The sequence below is a fragment of the Stenella coeruleoalba genome, assembly GCF_951394435.1.
Source record: "Stenella coeruleoalba genome assembly, chromosome: 3".
NCBI lineage: Eukaryota > Metazoa > Chordata > Mammalia > Artiodactyla > Delphinidae > Stenella > Stenella coeruleoalba.
In genome coordinates, this window is record NC_137148.1 from 112,986,354 (window position 1) to 113,007,145 (window position 20,792).

At 53.9% G+C, this 20,792-nt stretch overlaps 1 protein-coding gene across 1 annotated transcript in view; it reads right to left on the bottom strand.

Moving 5' to 3' along the window:
* Nucleotides 1-19,101: 19,101 nt before the first annotated feature.
* Nucleotides 19,102-20,792, bottom strand: part of TRPC7 (transient receptor potential cation channel subfamily C member 7) — a gene marked incomplete at its 3' end in the record, with an annotated part of 123,192 nt that continues 121,501 nt past the window's right edge. Inside the window, exon 11 of the mRNA XM_079916652.1 lies at nucleotides 19,102-19,271. Coding sequence (XP_079772778.1) covers nucleotides 19,102-19,271 — 170 coding nt within the window. The remainder of the gene's footprint in view (nucleotides 19,272-20,792) is intronic.

Consider the following 20,792-nt stretch of genomic DNA (forward strand, 5'->3'; position numbering starts at 1 on the left):
ACCCGCGGTCCCGAATCAGCGACCCGGGTTTACGGCCGCCCTCTCAGCTCGGACCCCAGCTCCGGTGAGCTCCGGGCTCCGGGGCGCCCCTGGGCTACAGCGGCGGCGAAAGCTGAGTGGTGAGTGTGGCCGCAGCTCGGGATCCCTGCTGGGCGCCGCCAGAAGCCGAGTGCACAGAGGGCGCAGACAGGGAGTCCTCCGCGTCCTCCCGCGCTGCCGCCGCTGAGTCTCAGAGCAATTCTGCAGCCTCGAGTCCCTGTTGAGATGCCGGGTGTGCGGAGAACCTGTCCCCGCTGGCTTCGGCTGCTGCGCTCCTGTCTCGAGCTGGAGACTGAGCTCTGAGGCGGCCCGCGCGCGCTCAGGTCCAGGGCGGGGGGTGGGGGGGTTGGAGGGGGGCGGGACTGGCGGCGGCTGTCCCCGGGGAGCGGCTGCGAACCAATGAGAGCGAGAGAGGACAGGTATGCACACCCCCCCCCCCCCCCCCCCCCCCCGCGCCTGGCCTCACATCACTCTCGGACAGAAGGACACACAGAGAGGGAGGAGGGAAAAACACAGGGTCATGGAAAGACAGACAAAGAGACGATTACAGACCTGAGAATAGAGACACACGCAAAATAGAGACAATATGGACAGCCAACCGGTTCAGAGACCAGACTCAGATAGGCATGGATACCTGTTTTTGTTCTTGTGGACATTCTCCTTCCAGGCACAGCCTGGTTGGCTCCAAGTCCCAAGACTGGGTAGTTTGGGGAGGGCAGGGAGGCCCTGGGTAAGGGCAGAGGGCTCCCAGACAAGCTGGGGCTGGTTCCGTGGGCCCAGGCTCCTCTCTAGCTGAGGACACATGTGCTTCCCCACCATGAGCTCACTTTATCAGCGCCCTTGGCCTGTTCTGCTCAGGCACAGAGGGCAAGAGGAAGACGTGATGCTGGCAATGGCCCACCTGCCCTTGGCAGCCCTGGCAAAGGCTTGGTGGCCAGGACAGGGGTGAGCAGTCAGCAGAACCAAGGGGTGTCTCCTTTCCAGGAGTCCAAACTCTTCACTTCCTTTGCGAAGTTTTCCAAGCCCCCCAGATTAGAATGGGAACCAGTGGCCTGGCCACCGCAGCCCCTGCACTCTTCAAGAAGCACTGACTGCCCTGGACTGTCATGGTCTGGCACGAAGCTCAAGGAGGCAATCGCCCTCAAGGTTCTGCAAGTGCAGGGTCAGGAGGGAGTGTGCCTCCTTCCATTTTGCACCCTGGGCACCTCAGTCCTCACCCTAGTCCCAGCTCTGAGACCCCTACAGGGTCAGCCAAGGTCACAGCCTTGTCTCCCTCCCCCACACCTCCTTCCCCCATCAAGGGGTACAGGATGTGGGAGAGCTTGGTGAGCGCCGGCTGCAGGAACCTGTGGGAAGATGAGTTCGTTATTCCCCTCTTCCCCACTGCACCTCGCACCTGCCCACAGGCTTAACAAGAGCAAGCAAGGTGTGCAAGGCCATCCTCGGCCAGAGCGCATTCCCACAAAGCCCAGCTCAGCCCAGGAGAAACGCCTCTGCGAGCTCTTTGTATAACACTGAATTGTGGGCCTGTCCTGACCCTACAGAGGGTTTGACTGCTTGCTAAGTGAGGTGCAGAAATGCTCCGGAGACCCTCCTCAGTGTTTTCCTGCAGTTCCATGGACAAGGCCTGTGGGGAGCCTCCCTGAGCATGGGGGTGGGTGTGGGTGTGAGGTGGAGAGTGGGACCTGGCAGGACTTAGCATGACCCCATCTGCCCACCTTGGTCCTGGGGTGCTGCCCAATGTGCTCCAAGGGCATAGGGCCCTGAGCCCCTGTGCCCGGCCGCTGCTTAGGCCAACTTCTCATCTTCCAGATGGGAAAGCTGGCTCCGAGAGGGGCAAGGTTTATCCATGTTAGCACAGGACAGCCTCCACGTAACAGTGATGCAGCAGCCGTGGATGTGGGCTGCTCGGGCAGGGAGCAGAGTCCCTTTCTCTGAAGGCCTGAGCTATTTGGGATAGCATTTTACTCAGCCAGCAGGATCCCAGGGACATTATGTGAAACCGGAAGAAGCTTCCTCAGGGACACCGTCAGCCAAGGGGAGAGGCAGCATGTGGATTGGATGGAGGGGATTTTATCCAGGTGAAGCCCCTGCTGTCAGTAACCCTCTGGGTCTTGGGTTTTTTGTTTGTTTTTTAAGGTACAACAAAATTAAAATTTTCTTTTTCATTAAAGATTGTGCCCATCTGAAAAATATAAAATGAAGAAAAACATCAAAATATTTTTGGTTTGTAGCTTAGTTTGTGATTTGGCCTGGAACTTCCTGCATATGTTTGTGTGGGGAGTCATGGTGGCCCTGCCGACCCCCGGCTTCCTCTCCACCCTGCTCATGAGGTCAGGTAAGACAACCAGGCAGTGGCAGGAAGGCTGGGTGCCTCAGCTGGGAGGTCCTAAGTGGAATCTGGGCCAGGCCTCAGCCTTTTGGGCTATAAAGTAAGGGTTTATGGTAAGTGATTTTGGTTTCCAAAATTGTGCTGTGATCATTCAGGAAGTGGGCAAAGAGTAGGGGGTGTCTGCAGAGGACTTGGTGTGGATGGAGGGTCACTGCAGCTCCATTGCTCCTGGTGGGGCAGGGAAATCTCTGCACCTGGGGTCCCTGGCAATGTGCATTCCTTCGTCAGAGCTGCTGCTTTTCATCATCATTTTGCATTTTGCAGGCCTTGCAGCCTGTGAATGGAGGAACTGGGACTTGAACCTGGGCATTGGGTTCCAGAGTCTGCAATGGAGGTGGTGGGCCACCTCCAATTTAGAGCAGTTCTAGTAGCCACGGTTCACACCTCTTTCCATAGGCCAAGCACTTGCTGCTCACAACCTGTGAGACAGACACGCTAGCACCTCCATTTTCCCAAGGAGGAAGCTGCAGCCCCGAGGACTGGTGTCACCTGCCAAGGTCACACGGCTGGGTCAGGGTGCCCTGGAGCCTCAGACTTGGCAGTCTGTTCTCATCTACTCAGTCTTAAGCTGCTTTTGCTAGTGAGAAACTTAACAGAGAGTGTGGTCAAACCGTCTTTCCTGTTGGTAAAGTTGGAGGAGGTATCTTGCCCTTTTTAGGGGGTCCTTTGGTCCCAAAGTGGGAGGGCACTGTTTCTTTTCCAAAAGATGTTCAGAGAGGATGGTCACGTTCCCTGAACATCCCCAGGCAGGAAATTAAACAAGGTTGGTGCTGAGTAAATGCAGAGATGAAGTTTACACAGCTCTTTACACAAGCCAGAGCGACCTTCCATTAGGAAGCTTTGTGTACCCATACATTTAAGTCTCGGGAAAGATTATAAAGGGCCTTGGAGGTTGGCTTTGACAGGCAGAGGTCACAGGGCTGGGATCCCTGCGGGACCTCTTCCCCATTACGTGGTCGCTGAGTGACACACGCTCCCTCCCTGCTGGCCTGTCTGCGGAGAGACCAAGAGAGGCGAGGCAAGGGTGCCTTTCCTGCTGCGATGGGGCCATTCGTTAGCTGTTAAATGGAAACTTGGGAGACTGCAAGCATTACAGCCCCAGGATTTCATAAACTGCTGCACCGGTCCTTGGTGCCTGGTAAAGCTATTTTTATTTCTTCTGCTCACTAGGGGAATTATTATTAAAGCACTCAGCATCACCAAGAGGCTGGGGTGAAGATCAAGGGTGAAGTGTTGCTGTCTGAGGTTGGAGTTCATTGCTGCTGGTGTTGGTTTCCCTGTGTACTGTGAGTATTTAACCGCTGGAGTGGAGTGGTCTCCGCATCCTCTGTGAACGCTGGTGGTGCCCTTGCTTGCAGACTTTTATTTTAACCATCGCCCTTGGCAATGTTTTTGTTTTGGTTTGTTTGGGTTTGTGTGTGTTTTTGGTTTTGTGTTGTTTGTTTTCGTTTTTGTTTGATACAGATGGCTTTGGCAACCATAGTGATTTGTGACTGAAGGTTGCATTTTAGAATGTCCATTTTAAGAACTGAATAGCAAGTAGGCCAAGCCCAGGCTCTGAAATGAAGTGATTTTCCAAATGGAAGCAGACAGCAGTGGGTTTGGAGAATGGTCATGCCAGGGCTTTCGAGGGGTTGCAGTCTGGTTTGTGAAACAGGAAAACTGGAGAAAGGGTGGGGTATGAGGGAGAGACGGTTCTGGAAGGAAAGAGCTCACAAAAGGTCTCCAATCCCAGAAAGGGCATCTCCACCTCTGTCCTCTGATCCCACGGGCCTGTGGGTCTCTTAAGGTCAGGGGGTGAGATGGAGGGTCAGTGACATGATTCACGGGCTGCCTGGGACCTGGGTGTGCAGGCTGTGGGTGCTGGCTCTGTCTCTGGTGATGGGGTGACTCTGGACATTTTTTGGACAAAGTCTCACTGGTTAGTGCCTCAACATCCTTCTCTTTGGTTTCAGTGACATGTGACCTCGCCTGCCTTTCTGAGTCCCTCTGGCTGTGTGGCCTCCAGCCAAGTGGGTTCCAGTGACACAAGGCTTGCAGGCTGCTAAGACATATTGCCACCCCCGGGCGCCATCACCTAGCCTCCTGTGGGAAGGACAGGGGTTTGCGTGAAGGTGAACCTGCACTCCTGCTGCTGCCTGGGCCTGACCGGGTGTTGGGTGGAGTCAGAGTAGGGTCATTGCACACTAAGGAACAGGCCACTGCTCTGGCCAAGAGTGGGATGTAGGCTGAAGCTGGCATGGAGCCAGCCCATGCCAAAAGGAATGGGACTGTTGTTTGAGATTAGTAGCCAGGCTCAGGGGTACCTGGCCTTCTGGCTGGGGCCCTCTGGTCCCTGTATCAAGGCAGGGGGTACCTGGCCTGTGAGGTTACACTTGGAGGGACACTGAGAGCCAGAGGGGATGCCTGGGGCCCAGAAGTGGTGACCGGCAGCAAGGCAGGGTGGGGGTACGTTCAGTCAATTAAGAGGCCCCCCAACCCACCCCATCTGTGGCATGTTGGAGAACTACTTCATGCAAAGGTCTGGGGCTTGGTGGTGAGGCCAGGGCAAAGGAGCTCACTCAGGAAGAGCTGGCTCTTTTTGGATTGAATTGCCTAAGGTTTGGTACGCATACATCAAGTGGCATGCAAGATTATTTTAGATGGCACGTGGGTACGGCATTAAACATCATCGAATCACACAATGCGAAAGTTAATGTCTCATAATCAGCTTTAATTATTCTGATGATGGCAAGAGGAAAAATCCAGTTTGGTCCTGTGTCAGTCTGGATCCTCTGAGAAGCACATGCAAGAGATTTACTGGTAGAAATGCCTGTTGAGGATAAAAGGTGTGGGAGCTGGAGTACACTGGGAGAGCCTCCAGGTAACAGTGCGGGTCTGACACCTCTAAGAGGAGAGGGGTAGGAAGGACTTGGTAGGAAGCACCACAAGCTAAAAATGTCTCATGCAGGCTAGTGGGCGGCCTGTCAGAAGAGCCCCGTCAGGCAGGATGTATGCAGCTTTGCGGAGTTGGGCTCAGAGCGTGGTCAAGAGTAGCATCATCTGTCCCCTGCTGGGACTGGTGACCTTTCACATGGGGCTCTTGAGGCCTGAAGGAAGGGACAGCTGCCAGGGGTTGAAATCCTAGCCAGACTCACCTCTCCTCAGAAGCCCCCCTCCTCGCCCCTAGCCCCTGGTAACCTTTCCTCTCTGGCCTCGCCCCCCGACAGTCTCCAGCTATTTACTGATGGCTTTGACTGGGTACCTCAGATTCAGAGTCTTCCAAGGGTGAGAGTTGCACCCTTGGGTTCTGAGTCTGGGCTAAGGTCAGAGCCCTGGGTCCCAGCCAGACGCCCTCAAAGCCAGTGCTTTGTTTTTGTGGTCAGTGGTATAAAGTTCACGTGTGTCCTCTCATTGCCGTCGGCATTGCCGCGGGGGCTCCTACGGCCCAGGTGCTGAGCCCGCTGCCCTGCCCTGTGCTCTGTGGTCCATCCTTAGGGGCAGATGCAGGTTTTGTGGAGCCTGCAGCTCCTGCATCTCAGGGGCCCTCTCTGAGAACAACAGCACAATATTAGGTTTTTTTGTTTTTTTTTTGTTTTTTTTTGCGGTACGCGGGCCTCTCACTGTTGTGGCCTCTCCCGTTGCGGAGCACAGGCTCCGGACGCGCAGGCTCAGCGGCCATGGCTCATGGGCCCAGCCGCTCTGCGGCATGTGGGATCTTCCCGGACCGGGGCACGAACCCGTGTCCCCTGCATCGGCAGGCGGACTCTCAACCACTGCGCCACCAGGCAAGCCCCCAAATTAGGTTTTAAAGTAAATAATTATTTAGAATGAGAAAGAATCAAAATAAACGAAAAAGCTGACCAAGATCCAACGTCCAGGAAAACAATCCAGACTGGCTTCTGGGGCCATACGACTCAAACCACAGTTCCCTTCCATCATCACATTCCTCGGTACCCGGTGCTTGGTGACAACTCCATATCCGGTCCCCCCTCTGACCCTGCGCCTTCGTGTCCTGACACCTGTGAGCTGAAGTGGTGGGAGTTCTCCTGGGATCCCCAGTGGAGGGCTGGCGGTACCTTACCTCTAAAGTAACCGGAAACCACTTAGTTACATGCACTAACACTTGGAGGAAAGGTATCTCCAACTTGGCCTCCTCTCAGCTGGATTGCCCGAGTTTCCACGTTTCCTTCAGTGCCACCCAACCTGAGGAAAAGTGTGATGGGGGAATTTGTAGTGGAAAACAATAGTCTTAGCTGTTGCTTTTGCAAATTTTATAAACACATGACAGGTCAATGTGAACTGGGGCGGGGGGGGAGCTGAAGCTTAAGCTTCATTGCCTCACCGTAAACCCAGCTGGATCCATCCTGAACACGTTCCTCTGCCAGAGGGAACCTGTTATCCTTAGGTCACTGTCCGAGTCAGTGACCTACAGTGGCTCCCACTGACCTTTCTAAAATGAAACTCATTCCCCTTGATTTTTATTCTGGTTGTAAAAGTAGTATTTGGTCATTACTGAGAAAATATAAACAAGGGTAAAGGAGACAATGAACGTCATCCTGGAGCAAACCCTGCAGGCAAGCAGTAACAATTTAGTTTCAGTCTTCCATCCTCTGCTAGGGGTTTGACAGGACATTGAGACAGGTTGGAATGTCCAGACGCCAGCACGTGGGCTCGCATTGTGCTCCCCCTTTCAGCCTGGCTGGTTATGTAGCACGGGGAGTGACAGGGTCCGGATCCTGGTCAGAGGCTATGAGCAGATGGGACCATGGATGTGGGGACAGGCCGGAGAAAGACCCCCTGACTGAAGAAGCAGCACATTGGTGTAAAAGAATGTGCTGATTCACATGAAGAAACCTGAGAGAATGTCCTTTTTGCTCTGTCAGTTCTTCACAGGGAGGGAGGGACAAATATGCCCATGGCCTGATTCATGAGGAAATGTGATTATTTAAAAAAAAGTTTTAAGTGAGAGAACTGAAGCTGTCCTTTAAGTGGCATTTTCAAACCTAAATTAGAAACTACATTAGCATTGCCATTTGATGCTGAGGCACAAGAAGTTTGGCCTGTTCCTCCCCTGGGGCTCAGGCTCCCAGGTCAGAAGTTAGGGGGCCTCCATCTGAGAAGGTTTCTTCTGGAGAGTCATGCGTGGTCCCTGCACCTCAGTACTGCTGGGGAAGGGGCTTTTCCCACCACTCCCTAAGGAGGCTGCCTGCAGGCTGTCTCTGCTGGATGGGAGAAGTGGGCTGGATGACTGGGAATCATCTGGTCCTTCTTTGAGAAAGCCTTTAAAATGACACTCCCCCAGATACAGTGTTGAGTGGATTTTCTCAACATCTCAACTGCAACCAAAGAGGGAAAACAGGAAGATGCATGGGGGTGTTAAGGGCATTTGAGAAATGACAGTCCCCCATCCAGCCCGGTGGGGTCCTGAGTTCACCGGCCCGGGCAAGTAAGGGAGTGTCCTGCACTGCCCCACAAGGGTTGCTGAGCCGTGGGGTAGTGTTCTCCAGGGACTGGGTCTGTGTCCCCTTATGGTACCCGTTCTCCCCAAACCCCTTCACAATCACCTGGGAGCTTTTAAAATGCAGGTTCTGTCTCAACCCTGAAGATTTGAATCTAGCATTTGGAGCTGGGAGTGCACATGCGTGTTTGTGTGTGTGTGTGTGTGTGTGTGTGTGTGTGTGTGTGTGTGTGTGTGTGTGAGAGATATGTCCTCAAGCACTGACCAAGGCGTCCTCCTGCGTGCCCTGACACCTGTGATCCTTGCTTGCAGGCAGACGGCAGTCAGACTGCCCAACATTAACTGCCTCAGGGAAGGGATGACAGATTTAACAAAGGAGTCAAATTACTGGTTTTTGAGTACCAAAAGTCTAGGCCTTGGTATAAAGTTTGGAACAAGACATGATGAGTGAGGGCAGGGCCGTGGCTGGCACATATGGCACCTGTGGGTGAATTGTGAGAAGGTGCCTTTCTGCTTGCCAGGGCAAGGGCAGATTTTAGCCTCTGGTTGTGCCCTACCCCACAGCAGGCCACATCTGTGCAGTGCACACACTGCTTAACCTTATGTGGTAGCCCTTAGAAGAGATCTCCCTGATTTGGGGGCAGGGCCGGGAGGGAGGTGAGGAGAAGAGAGCTGGTGGGAAGACGAGGCGACCTTAGATGCTGGTGGGTCCCTGAGAAGGGAGCACAGGGGCTCTCTGCCTTGGAACAGAGAACAGAAACGCAGAGGGTTTTGGGGAACAGGGTGCGGAGGGAGATAATAGATAGCTTTCTTGGGTAGAGTCCTAGGGAGGCAGAAGCCCCAGAGTGTGGATGGCTCCCCCAGCCCCACCGGGTGCGAGGTGGCAGAATAACTCCTGCAAGCTCAGCTTAGCATATGTGGAAGTGCCAGGGGAGGGGGCACAGCTAGCTTCCTCCGGCTCTACAGCGGTTGGGAGACAGAGGAGGGCTTCTGTGCCAGTGCTCCAAGGAGGCCATGAGAGTGGCAGGACGTGCCTGAGGACGTCTTTGGGATGGGAATGAGGGTCTGTGTGGCAGGGGCTTGCAGGGCTGACCTTTCAGAAGCAGAGAGAACAGCGGTGGTGGACACCGGTGCAGGGAGGACCACCCACCTTCAGTCCGCAGAATTTAGCTCAGGGCCAGGAAAGTAGGTGTGGGGACTCGGAACTGAGATTTCTACCACTTCAGGGGCAGGATCCTTGCAGAAATCGACTCATGGAAAAGTAGCGGGACATTTCTTACCCACTTGAGGTTGTGGATTAAGACTGATATAATATGCAAAGAAAACCATAAGTAAATACCTCCTAATAATGATCTCTGCATGGTAGGATTAAGGGCAATTTTCTTTTTCTCCTTTTTGAGTGCTGAGGTTTTTGAAAATTTTTCCAGTGACCATGTTTGCTTATTTAAATGAGAATAATAATGTTTTAAAAACTGTAATTTGCTTTTTTATCTCTCTCCCCTCTCTGGGGTCCTCGTTCCTTAAGTGCCTCATCCGTCACGCTTCCTTCAGCCCCTCTGAGCCTCCTCCCTGCCCCAACCTGGCAGGCACTGGCTGAAGGTGGGGCTGGAGCCCAGGAAGGTAGCGGCCCTAGTCAGGAGTCCTGGAGTCATGATGACACCGACAACACCGTCACCAAGGACACTTTCCTGTCCTCTCTGCACCCGCTTGAGAGGACAGCCAGGGTGGAAGAGATACTCTTATCATTTTTGGCGTTGGGGAGATTGTCTCTCCTCCCCCCCAGGTAGGAGGGTCTAGGCTGGGCTCTGCTGAGCCAGAGGGTGAGTGGGCTGGGCCTTTCCACTGTCCAGACTCCCAAATGACACCCTTTCCCAGAATCTGCTGCTCGGGCCCCTTAGAGCCCTTGCTCGAGAAGGCCCATGTGGGCCAGTCAGGCCATTTGGAGAGAAAGGGAGAAGATGCTAAGCCAGTGGGCCCCTTTAAGGCATCCCTGCCTGGGAGGGGGGCCGGGATGAAAATAGAGCGGTGGCCGGAGCAGGGCTTAGTGAGCTGGAGGGAGAAACGTGCTGATTATTAAAGACCGAATTACCTGGGTCTAATTACAAACACACTTAAGCAGCACATTTCTTCCTGATACACAACAGAAGTGGCTCAGATTCTATCACAAAGAGTCGGAAAGGGTGATAAAAATAAAAAACGGATCTCAGCCGTGTGTCTTTCCCCGCTCTCCCTCCCTCCCCCAATTAGTTGTGGTGGGAAGAGAAGTGGACCTCCCCCCGCCCCCCAACCAACTTGCTCAGCCTGGTGGGAGCTTGGAGCGTTCTCCCTGCCATTTCTGTTGGCAGAACCCGCCTGCATGGGGATGGAGGAGATGGAGGGATGAGGGGTCCCTCCCAGGACATCCAGGAAGCTTGCTGTCCTCACTGGGGCAGGTTGTCTGCTCAGGGATCTGCTCTCTGACTCCAGGTGAGCCCTAAGGTCGCAGGACAGAGGCATCTCTCTGCCTGTGCCCCCGTGCAGGCATGACATTTCCTCACCTCCAAGAAACAGGACACCAAATCCAAACAAGGCCATCCCTGGAGAATGTTATTACCCAGCCCCTGTTAGTGTTTCCAGTCCCTTTACTGTGTTTTCACTTCATAATGATGCTGTTTGATAATGGTTATGCAACATAGGATAGAGTGGGGTTGAACTGCCCATCCCTACTTTTTTTCTTAGTGCCTCCAATTCTTTATGCCCCATCTTTTCTACATGTCCAAATGTTACACATCCTTCTAAAACTTCACCTTGGTGAAGACAAGAGAGCTAGCAAGAGCGCTAGACCACGAGTGCCCATCAGTCAAGCAACTTGATAACTATACTGTTTGGCAACGGGGCTTCTGTAGCAATGGTGTCCAAATACAGTCGACCCTCAGGAGCATCTTAAAATATAGATTCCTAGGCTCACTCCCTGTCTGGCAATCTACAGTATCAGCAAGTGTCCCCAGGGATTCTGAGGCAGGGAGTCCTAGGACTGCACTGAGAAATGCCCTGAAAGACTTGTCCCTCCTGCCCCAGGCTGCCTCCCAGGACAGGGCTTCTACACATGTTGTCCAGCCGAAGGGCACCCCTCCCATTCATCTGTGTTCATGGGCACCCACCCTGCACCCAGTCCCGTTCACCAGGCTCAGGGGCCCCGGGGGTTGAACTTCCACTCAATGGGACCGTTGCATCGCATAAGCTCTTTTCTATGCAAAGAGGATAACAAATCCTGCCCTGCCCACCTGGCTGGGTTGTTGTTTGAATTAAGTGAGGTAAGGGATGTGAAAGTGCTCTGAGAGCTGTAAGGCTGGGAATCGAAGGGAAGGTTATCTGTGCCCGCTAGGCAACGATTCACTGACTGTCTTGTGACATCGCCTCTGTACTGTCCACCACGCTTATTAAAAATCTCACAAATCTACTTAACCACTCCCAGCCGAGGGCTTGGCTTTGCTGACTGGCTGCATTCAGCTTGTTCAGCAAAGCCTGCCTCCTTCCACAAGATGGCCAGAGCGGTGTTGTTGGTTTCTGTTGGTGGACAGAAACAGGATTTCTTCCCAGGTGGAGCAAAGCTGACCTGGGTAGATGGGAGCCCACACTGTGGCTTCATTAACACTTGCTGACTTGTGTTCTTGGGCTGTTGATTGAGGCCCCAGGAGTAAGTCATTCTCTTGGGGTGAATGGGTAAGATTCCTCTCCTCTGGTGGGGGGACCATGCTTTGGTTCCTTTGTTTGAGTTATCTACCGCTTGGGTGAGACGCCACCTCCAAACTTAGTCTTAAAACAACACTCTATTGTTTCCCGTGATTCCGTGGTTGACAGGCTTCAGCTGGGCGGTTCTGCTCCCCGCGGCTGACCCGCTGCCGAGCCTGCTCTCAGTTGGGAGCTTGGCTCCACTGGAAAGGACCAGAGGCTTCTCACCCTCCCAGGTTTCTCTCCACACGGCGTCTGCACAGTGAGTTGTGCAGCCGAGCTCCTCCACGACGTAGCAGCCGCCTACCACGAGGACGAGCCCCTGCTTACGGAGCCGCTGCTGGTGCTCAGCCGGACCCCCCGAGTCACAGGACCAAGCCTAGCGTCCACGTGGGAGGAGAAGAAGCAAAGGCAGGCGGCCGCAGAGGCATGCGTCCTGGGGGCCCCTGATGTGCTAATTCCCCACAACCTCACTTTCTTTCTTGGGAAGTCACCCCCGTACATCATAGAAGAGGGCAGCAGCCAGGCTTGTGTTTACCTGCTCTCTTTCCACTGGCACCAGTGTTGCTGGGCTTGGAGGCCTGGGGTGTGACTTGGGGAAGTTCCAGAGACCCCCCGCTCCTATGCTCTGTGCCAACGGTGGCTTCTGTCCCTGGGCGACCACAGCCTGTACAGAGGAGACTCAGAGGCCTGACAGGTAAGCAGTTTCTCTGTTACTTTCTGCAGTAGCACAGCTGCACACGCATGCTGCCTCTTGCATGTCAGTTCTGGTCTTCTCTTTCAGGGGGTGGCCTCCGCAGAGGCCTGTGGGAGCCCCTGCACAGGCTCCATGAAGATGGTGCCACAGACCTTGTCACTCTTCACGTTTGCTTGGGTTGCCTCAGGTCTCTGCCGCCAGGGGACCCGTGTGACAGCGTGTGGGGGGCCCTGCCTCCTCTGGCTGGAGAGTGCTGGGAGCCAGAGCTCATTCTCACCTCCAAACCCCTCTCCTCATGTCTCTGACCAAGTGGTGGGCACCGGGGATGACCAGCGGGGTCTTGGCGTGGCCTCGGGTCTCTTCAGAGCTGCGGGCACCTGGCCCGGGGCCCTGTGGGTAGATGTGCACCTGGGCTGTGTGGGGAGTGACAGTTCCCTTGGTTTCCTCACACATCTGGGCTTTTGTCTCAAACCTTCGGCTCCGTTTTCTGGAAGAGGTCCCTTCTGTTTCACCTCAGGCTGAATCTTTCATGTCATATGTATGTATGCAGGGAGAGGACAGACTGGAGGGTCTTTAAGAATCAGCAAAATGGTATTTCTACCCTTTGGGAGAAAAATTGAGGATGTGTCCAGAGTGACTAGAATACTGATCTGTACCAGCCTCTCGCTGCAGCCTCAGCACAATGGGAATCACTCACCTCTGAGTCGCTGCCATTCACCTGGAGGCTCGGAAGTCCCAGGGCGCAGGAACCACGTCCATGTGTCTTTGGAGGGGAACATCATGAGACACTCTGGCCCCCCAGCCCCATGGCCTTTGCTGAGGCTCAGAATACACATTCTGTTCATGCTTCTTGTGACAGACAGTGATGATGCTGTGAGCATCTTTACGTGAAGACATGTCTGAAAAAGCAGCTAGGCTCTCAGAACATTCACCTTCAGCCGGGCTCCACAGGCCTTGGGGGCTTCTAATTTAGTTCTGCAGGCTGGGGAGCCACCCGAGGCTGTGGTTTGCGGGGATGTCTGTCTTGTGATTGATTGGAGCTGAGAGTGAAACCCTGGGGCTCTGTTCTGTTGTACCCTTGAAGTGATCAGGAATTGCTTCCTCCCTCGAGGAGACTGGCCCAGCTCCGGTCTGGGGTGGTCACTGCTCCCCCAGCACCACCAGTCTGAAAACCCTATGAGTCACTGGTACAGCTGCTGGGATTCATGCTACTCTCAACGACCTAAGCTCACCGATAGCAGCACAAGTCCCCCAAATCCAGTATTGAGTTGTATTGTTACTTATGTAACCTGAATAGTCCACTTCACCAGCCTGCACCTGCAAGTAAGGCTACATTTCCTCCTTAGAGCAGGAACCTCATCAGCCAGAAACTGGTTATCCTCAAACTCTTTGCTGGTTATTTTGGGGGTTTCTGAGTGGTTAGCCCCCCAAACAAGGGTGATAACTGTAGTCACTATGCCCGCTGCCTCGTCCCGCTTTCTGCTTTGGCCCCCCTTGGTCTCCCCACTACTAACTGCCGGCAAAGCTGTTGAGATGTGCCTCACTGGGGCCACTGTCCATCACAGAAGTGCCCAGGGTGCCAGTTCTGGATCCTCTCCCGGTCCTGAGCTGCACCCATCACCTGGGCCCCAGAGCAGCCAGTATGTCCAGCGTCTTGTGGATTCACTCTCGAACAGTTTAACCAGACTGATACCATCACCCACCACTTCTTTAGAGTCTCAAGAAGAATAACCCTGACAGTTTCTGGCCCTTGCTCCTCTAACTACAGAAATGCAAAACAGCCCCAGGGGGAGGATGGGGCAAATAAGTCCTGGAGTCATTTCTGTGTTCATCAGGATTCTGAGGATGTAAATGACATCCAGAAACCCAGTAGAAACTAGCATCAACAAACATGAGACTTTATCTGGCAGCAAAGCTGAGAAGGCTTCTGGAACAGTTCCTCAGATGTAGGAAGAGCTTCAGGAAGAAGGGTATCAAGGGTGAGAATGTGGCACACCTCCCCTCTCCACCTTTCCTCTCTTCCCTCTCCCTCTTTTTTTCTCCTCTGCCCACTCCCCTCCAACCTTTACTTCTTCCCTCTCCTTAATTGCTCATCTGTGACCTCATTTGCAGACAGCCTGTCTGTGTGGCAGGGAGGGGTCTACTGGTGTCCCAGATTCACATTCCCCTGTGCAGCAACCCTACTGGAAAAAAAGATCTTTCTTTCTCAGTGTGCGCATAGATATCTCAGGGCAGGCATGTGATCACCCGGCTTGGGGCTGTGTTGGTTTCAGGGGCATGGGGTACTCTGGTAGGTTGTGTTGCGGTTGGGGTGAGATCTGTTTCCAGCCAAAGAGGGGTCACAGCCACTACAAAGCCTGCACGCCCGTGCCCTCCCCCACTCCACTCCTGCCTGCCCTGCCTTCCTCTGCTTTATCCACGGGCACACAGGGCCCTGGAGGTGGTTGGGTGGAAGCGGCACAGTTAGCAGTGCTATCTACCCTGTGAGTGTTGAGTCTGCGCTCAGACACCTGAACGGGTCCTGGCATGCTTTTATTTGCATATACGAGGCCTTCCCTGGCCTTCTGCTTCCCCAGCGCACTGCTGGGACGGCAGGCCGCTGGCCTGGGAGCGTGTGGGGTCAGTGCCACGGGACCCACGGCCTCGTCTGTCAGTGGGCACAGCTGATGAGCTCGTTGGGCCCAGTTATTCCTGATGCAGACACTCTGAGGACGTGGAATCCGCACTTTTTAATCGTACTGTAATGAGAGTGCCCTCCACGCCTGTCCCGCTTGCTCCGGGGAGCCCCATCCTTCCCCCTCCTGCTCCTGCCTCCCTGGATGCCTACGGAGGGCGGCTGGGTGAGGACCTGGCCTTCCAGCTGTGGTCCCAACTCTATGGCCCTGAGCACTGTTCCTCCACAGGCAGGGCCGGGCTGCCTTGGCCTCTCAGCTCTCAGGCCCTCCCCTCCATCCCTCTCCTGCCCCCTCTGAGGGAAGCAGGGCTGGGTAGGGGAGAGCCCTAGCTCCTCAAACACCGCTTCTCTCAAACGTTTTGATTCTTTCCTCAATCCTCTCTCTTCTTTAAAGACTCAGGCCTTTGGGAACCTAAGACCTAGACACCTTTCTTTTTTCCCTGCGGAGGTAAAGGGCCTGGGACATCCCTGTGGCTTGACCGTGGTGGGAAAGCAGAGGGAGAAACCCGGCTCCTTTACCTAGGAAGAGCCAGCCAGGCGGCCTCTGCTTCGAGGCTGGGGACCCTCGGAAGCTTGCTGTGTCTGCAGAGAGGGCGGAAGGGGGTTTGCTGCCTGGTTAACCAGCCTGGGTTGCTTGAGGTCCGCGTGCTTCTCCTGGAGTCCCTTCTCGATAGTAGATCACCCTTCAAGGGATAAGAGGAAGGGAGGGGATAAACATAGAATGGGGCGTGGCCTGCCTGCCACCGCGGGATCAAAACTCCTAATTCCTGTCAGCCCCCCAGAGCCTCAGGCTCTACCCTTTACAGAAGCATTAATGAATGCTTTCAGGAGTGACAGGCCGTGAGGCTGCTTATTTTTAACCAGACAACGGAGGCTGAGCTCCTGAGTGGGACAAGGTGTCTCAGTCTCCCTGAGGCAAGCAGACCTGGAGGTGTCTGTCCCGGGCTTCCCAGGCCTGCAGTCGCTGGGAGGAACATTTGCAGAGTCGCACCCAGGTTAGGGAATCTCCTTCGGCCTGGGCTGCTTTGGCCAGTGTTTTGTCTCCTGGGCCTCCTTGGGACGGAGGGAGGTGCTCTGTGATGGGCAGAGGAGGCCGGCTGTGCTTTCTCAAGTGTGTGAGCTCTCCTGCTTCAGAAATAGCTCTGGGTACTAATTGGGGGTTTTTGCCCAGGAAGTGTTACTAGGATCTGTCAGGTCCTACTAGGAACCATCGGAAGGTGACAAGTCGCTGGAGACCTTGACGCTTAACCCCTGGTTACCCAGAAACCTGGACGGGGCCGCCTCTCCGGAGCCCCACAGCACTGGGAGACAGGTTACAAGCATACGCTAAAGTTACAGACTAAATAATGACTGTTGTGTAGAAGGCTGCGAGGGGACGGATCGGGTGCTTTGGGAAGTGTGAGTCTGGGGGGGCCTGGGCCCTTTCTCCTCCCCCTCTCTGTACTTGTGCCTTTCCCAGACTCCGTTCCTCTGTCTCCTGTTTCGTCTCTCCAAGAACGGCTTCTCCTGCCTGGCTAATTCCACAGGAGCCAAGGAAATGGGGGAAAGTAAGGGAGGTTGTCAGTGCCTGGAAAACCACTAAGCCCCTGCCTCCGGTTCCAGGCTGCCAGCTCTGCCAACCCTCAGTCCCAAGGCCTCTCCAGCAGCTTTCCATGAAAGAGACGTCCCTCCCCGCCTCCACCTCCCTCTGGCAGCCATGAATCCGTTCCTGGACTACCGTCACCCCCCCAGATGTGGCAGCCAGGGCCTAACGGGCTCTGCTAGTTTTCGTTCCCAGTTTGCAGTTACTTAGTGGGACTTGTTTTCCTTTATCTCCTTAAGGGGCAAATTGGAGACTTGGGTTTGATAGGAAAAGATCACCCCAGGACTTGAAAAATAGGGTTGCCAGCTGCCTCTGGTGGAAAAGGCAGATAGGGAAATTGAATAATGCATCTTAGAAATGTTTATTAGCATTCTGATGGTGATAAGTGAGGGATCTGAAAGGAAATCTTCCACAAGTGTTGGTCATTTGTCCCCTGGTTAGGGAGGCTGGTGTGCTCTGTGGGAAGAGTAGTTGATTTATCCCCCACTGGACACATATGTGTCTCATCCCCGATACTTAGCAAGGGACCCGGGAGATTATGCTGAAGGGATTCAGTCATCATCTGCAGGCTTTTGGGGGTGGTGGTGGTGGAGCATGGATGAGCCTTTGAGAAAAGCTGCAGGTATTCTCTCCATAACAACGCATCCTCACAAAGACAAGCTCACAATTTGATGGGCACTTCAGGATTCGCAGGTTCTTTGAAATCCATCCATGGACCTGCACATAGACCCCAGGTGAAAAACTCCTGGACCAGAGTTTACATCTGTAAGGCCCCCTGCACATACATGTGCCCCCGATCCCTGTCGGACGCCTCTGCTACCTTCTTGCTGAGCACTGGGTACTGGTGCCAGGAAGGCCTGGGTTGGAGTCCCATTTCAGGGCCACTTCTCCAGTCACCCATCTTGGCTGCCAAGGCCCAACAAATGTGGGCTTTTTTCCCCCTAGAAATGGGGAAGATTTGGCAACACTGGGCCTGCATTCCTTATGGCAACAATTAGCTGGGCTTGGTGTCTGTGCCTGCTTTAGGTAGGGCATGGCTGTCTGGGTTGTCATGGCCTCTTCCCGCCACCTCAATGCTGGGACCAATTCAGTTCTGTTTATCACCCCAGTTGATCTGCACTTTTCTTAGAGCAGAGTTAAGCAAACAGTTTTATCTCTGAAGATATACTGCGTATCACAAAACACAAGTCTCCTACATATGCATATAGAAAACACTCATATATGCACGTGTACACGCACATACCTGTTTGGCCCATCCAGGTTGTCTGCAAGGCATCTGAATTTGTGACCTGATCCTCTTCCTCCTCGTAGGGTTGCTGTGAGGGTTCAGTGGACTGATGCATGCAGAGCCCTCAGCACAGTGCCTGGTACACAGCAAGTGCTCACTCAGCACATCCAGCTGGTGTTACTAGTAAGTGACCCTTGGGGCCCAGTGGCATCTCCTCTAGCGCGCTCAGAATGGGCGTTGCTCGGGACTGGGGCGCCCTCTTGTGGCTGCTCTCCCTACTCACACCTAGGCCCCGCCGGAAAGATTTTAGGCTCCTTTCATCAGGCTCCCCTTCCCCTGCCACTCAAGGGGAGAGCGGGAGAGGTGGGATGAGAGAAAACGTTCCGCTTCCCTCACCATTTCCTTTGCCTCCTTCTTGACCTTGGGGAGGTTGGGGTCACTAGGTCTGGAGACAGGAGGAGACGCTTGGAGGTGGGGGTCCTGGCTGCGTGACTCCCATGGGTGGTACCTGCCCCCTCCCACTTGCTCATTCTCCTCCCAGAGCAGCAGATGCCCAAGGCCACCTCCAGAGAGGACGCAGGACAACAGGAGGGCAGCGCATCCACAGAGGCTTCCCAGGCTATTATGAGGTAATTTTATTTCTTTCCATTTCAGGTAAAAATAGTAAATACAAGATAATTTTAATAAAGGTAAAAATACATCATTTGGATTTTGTCGTTGTTCTCTGAACAGTGCTACCTACAGTACAATTTTTGATTTAGGATTTTTAAACCTTTTTTTTATATAAACAAATAGAGCGATTTTGCTATTAGGCTATCTGTGTTCTCATCTGGCACTTAAGAATAGATCACAGGTCACCTCCCAGTTCCTTTGGATGTATGTGGGTGGCGGGGAGGGAGTGAGCAGGGCTGCATGGGATGAGGCATGATGGCCTCACGAGCCATGAGCCATCCAGGATGGCTTCCTGGATGCAGACAGCGCTGCGGTCCGTGTGCAGTGGGAGGGCACGAGTGTGCATCCGAGATGGCCTTTTCCTGCGCTGGCCACAGGGACATATGTCACTGTGACTGGCCTGAAGGTGTCACATGCATGGGGGGGGCACTTCCTCCCCTCCTCCTGTGGTCTAGTTTCTCACCCAACAGCCTAGATTCACAACAGTTCTGGGTCCAGGCAGGCCACTGGGCTGCGGATGTCAGCAAGGCTGATCAGGACAGAGCCAGTTGGTCCCCTTAGAGTCCTAGAGGAGTGGCCCAGGGCCCTCCCAACCAGGGCTGGTGGCCAGGGCTTCCCGCCTGGCCTTGGAATGCTGGTAGAAGTCACAGGTGCCGATGCAGGCTGTTAAATGTCTTTGCCCTTGTTCGCCCTCAGGTGGTCTTTGTTTAAGTTCTTTCCAAACTTCTCGCTGAGCTGTTGGATGAGGTCTGCCAGCTCGCCGGTGGCTTGAGATTTCTCTTCAAGAAGCTCATAGCGCAGGCTGGAGATATCTTGCTTGATTTCCTTCAGTTCGCCTGCAAGGACAGATGAGATTTTGGTGAGATGAGCCTGCTGAAGGGGCTCAGCCCATAGGCATTTGGGGCGTGCATCCTTCCCACAGAACGTCAGGCTACTGGTCCAGCCCACCAAGGGTGGAGGTGAGGGGACGGGAGCTCTGTTTTGACCTAAATCCCACTCAGCTTCTACCGACAAAGGACCATTCATTCATCTGCTTAAGACCCCTCTCCCATTCCTGGTCACGCTCTCCATTAGGGGTTTGGGGTAGATGGAGAATCAAGATCAGGTTGTGACCTGCTAACACCGATTTATCACGGTTGTTAGAATGCTGGTTTTGGAGCCATTAGAAGCAGATTTCAAGACTCTAGGCAACACCCTTGTTAACTGAAACATTTTTTTCTCATTATGCTCCATGTTTTGTTCTGTCGTCTCAGGGAGGAGAAACTCCCAAGTGTCTGAGGGGATCAGCTCAGCACAGTGGCTGCGGCTGTGGAGCCAGGCCTCCTCACAGGGGCAGAGTCTGTCCGCACCACGCAAGCAGCATCCCTCACCGGTGCACCACGGTAGGCCTGCCTTCTCCTCTTTCTCTAGCAAGGGACCACAGGTAGGGTCTTCCGCTTCTTTCCACAGCGAACCGTGTGGTTAGAAATCCACATGGGCCTGGGCTGTGGGAATCTTCTTATTAAGCACAAAGGGAGTCGAAAGGTTCTCTCCTGGTTTGAGAGATACTGGACTTGGCTCAAGTGTCACATTAGCCATGCGTGTTTTTTAAGTATGCCTTATACACAGAAGATGCAGAGGTCTTAAAGGTACAGTTTGGCCAGTTTTGACAAAGGCATACATCCCCTATTTTCCTTCCATGGGGGCTTCTTTGGGCCCCAGTTTCATGGTGTGATTCTAGTGGCGTGAACCTGGGCAGCCCCACCTTCTGTGATCAGGTACCTTCCTGTCAATCACGTTACACACTGTGGGGAGCTGGCTGCCATGACACCCGGCAGTTTTGTATCTGAGACCCAACAGTAGGGGTGGGTAGGTGGGCTGCTGCTCGGCTCCTAGACAGTGTCAGCCCTTGAGGCCGCACTGTGGATGTCCCAGGATGAAGCAGAGGGTCACTCAATGACTAGGCTCCTTCCGGAGGCCCCTGGGGCCCTGGCAAGGGAGAGACTTCATGACTTCACTCTTGCGGGAGGCTCTTTCTCGGTGGCAAATACTTGTCCCAGGTGTCTCATGAAGATTAATTACCTGGTGTATGGTAATTTGCTTTTCGTTTAAGAGTAACTGCTTAAAATAGACTGGAAGATAACCCACACGGGGAAAATAATGTAGTTTGCAAACTTCAGTGCGCATCAGGATGACCTGGCATCCTTATCACGATGCAGACCCCCAGGCCACACCGATGCATTAGGTCCCGGTGGGCTCTAGATCCGCATTTTTATCAAGTGCTTCTGAGGTGGGGGATTCTTTGAGAAACTGCTGGTTGGTAGCTTCTTAGAGCCAGGAAGTGAGACAGGACAGAGCTAGCTAGAACCGGGGCTGCC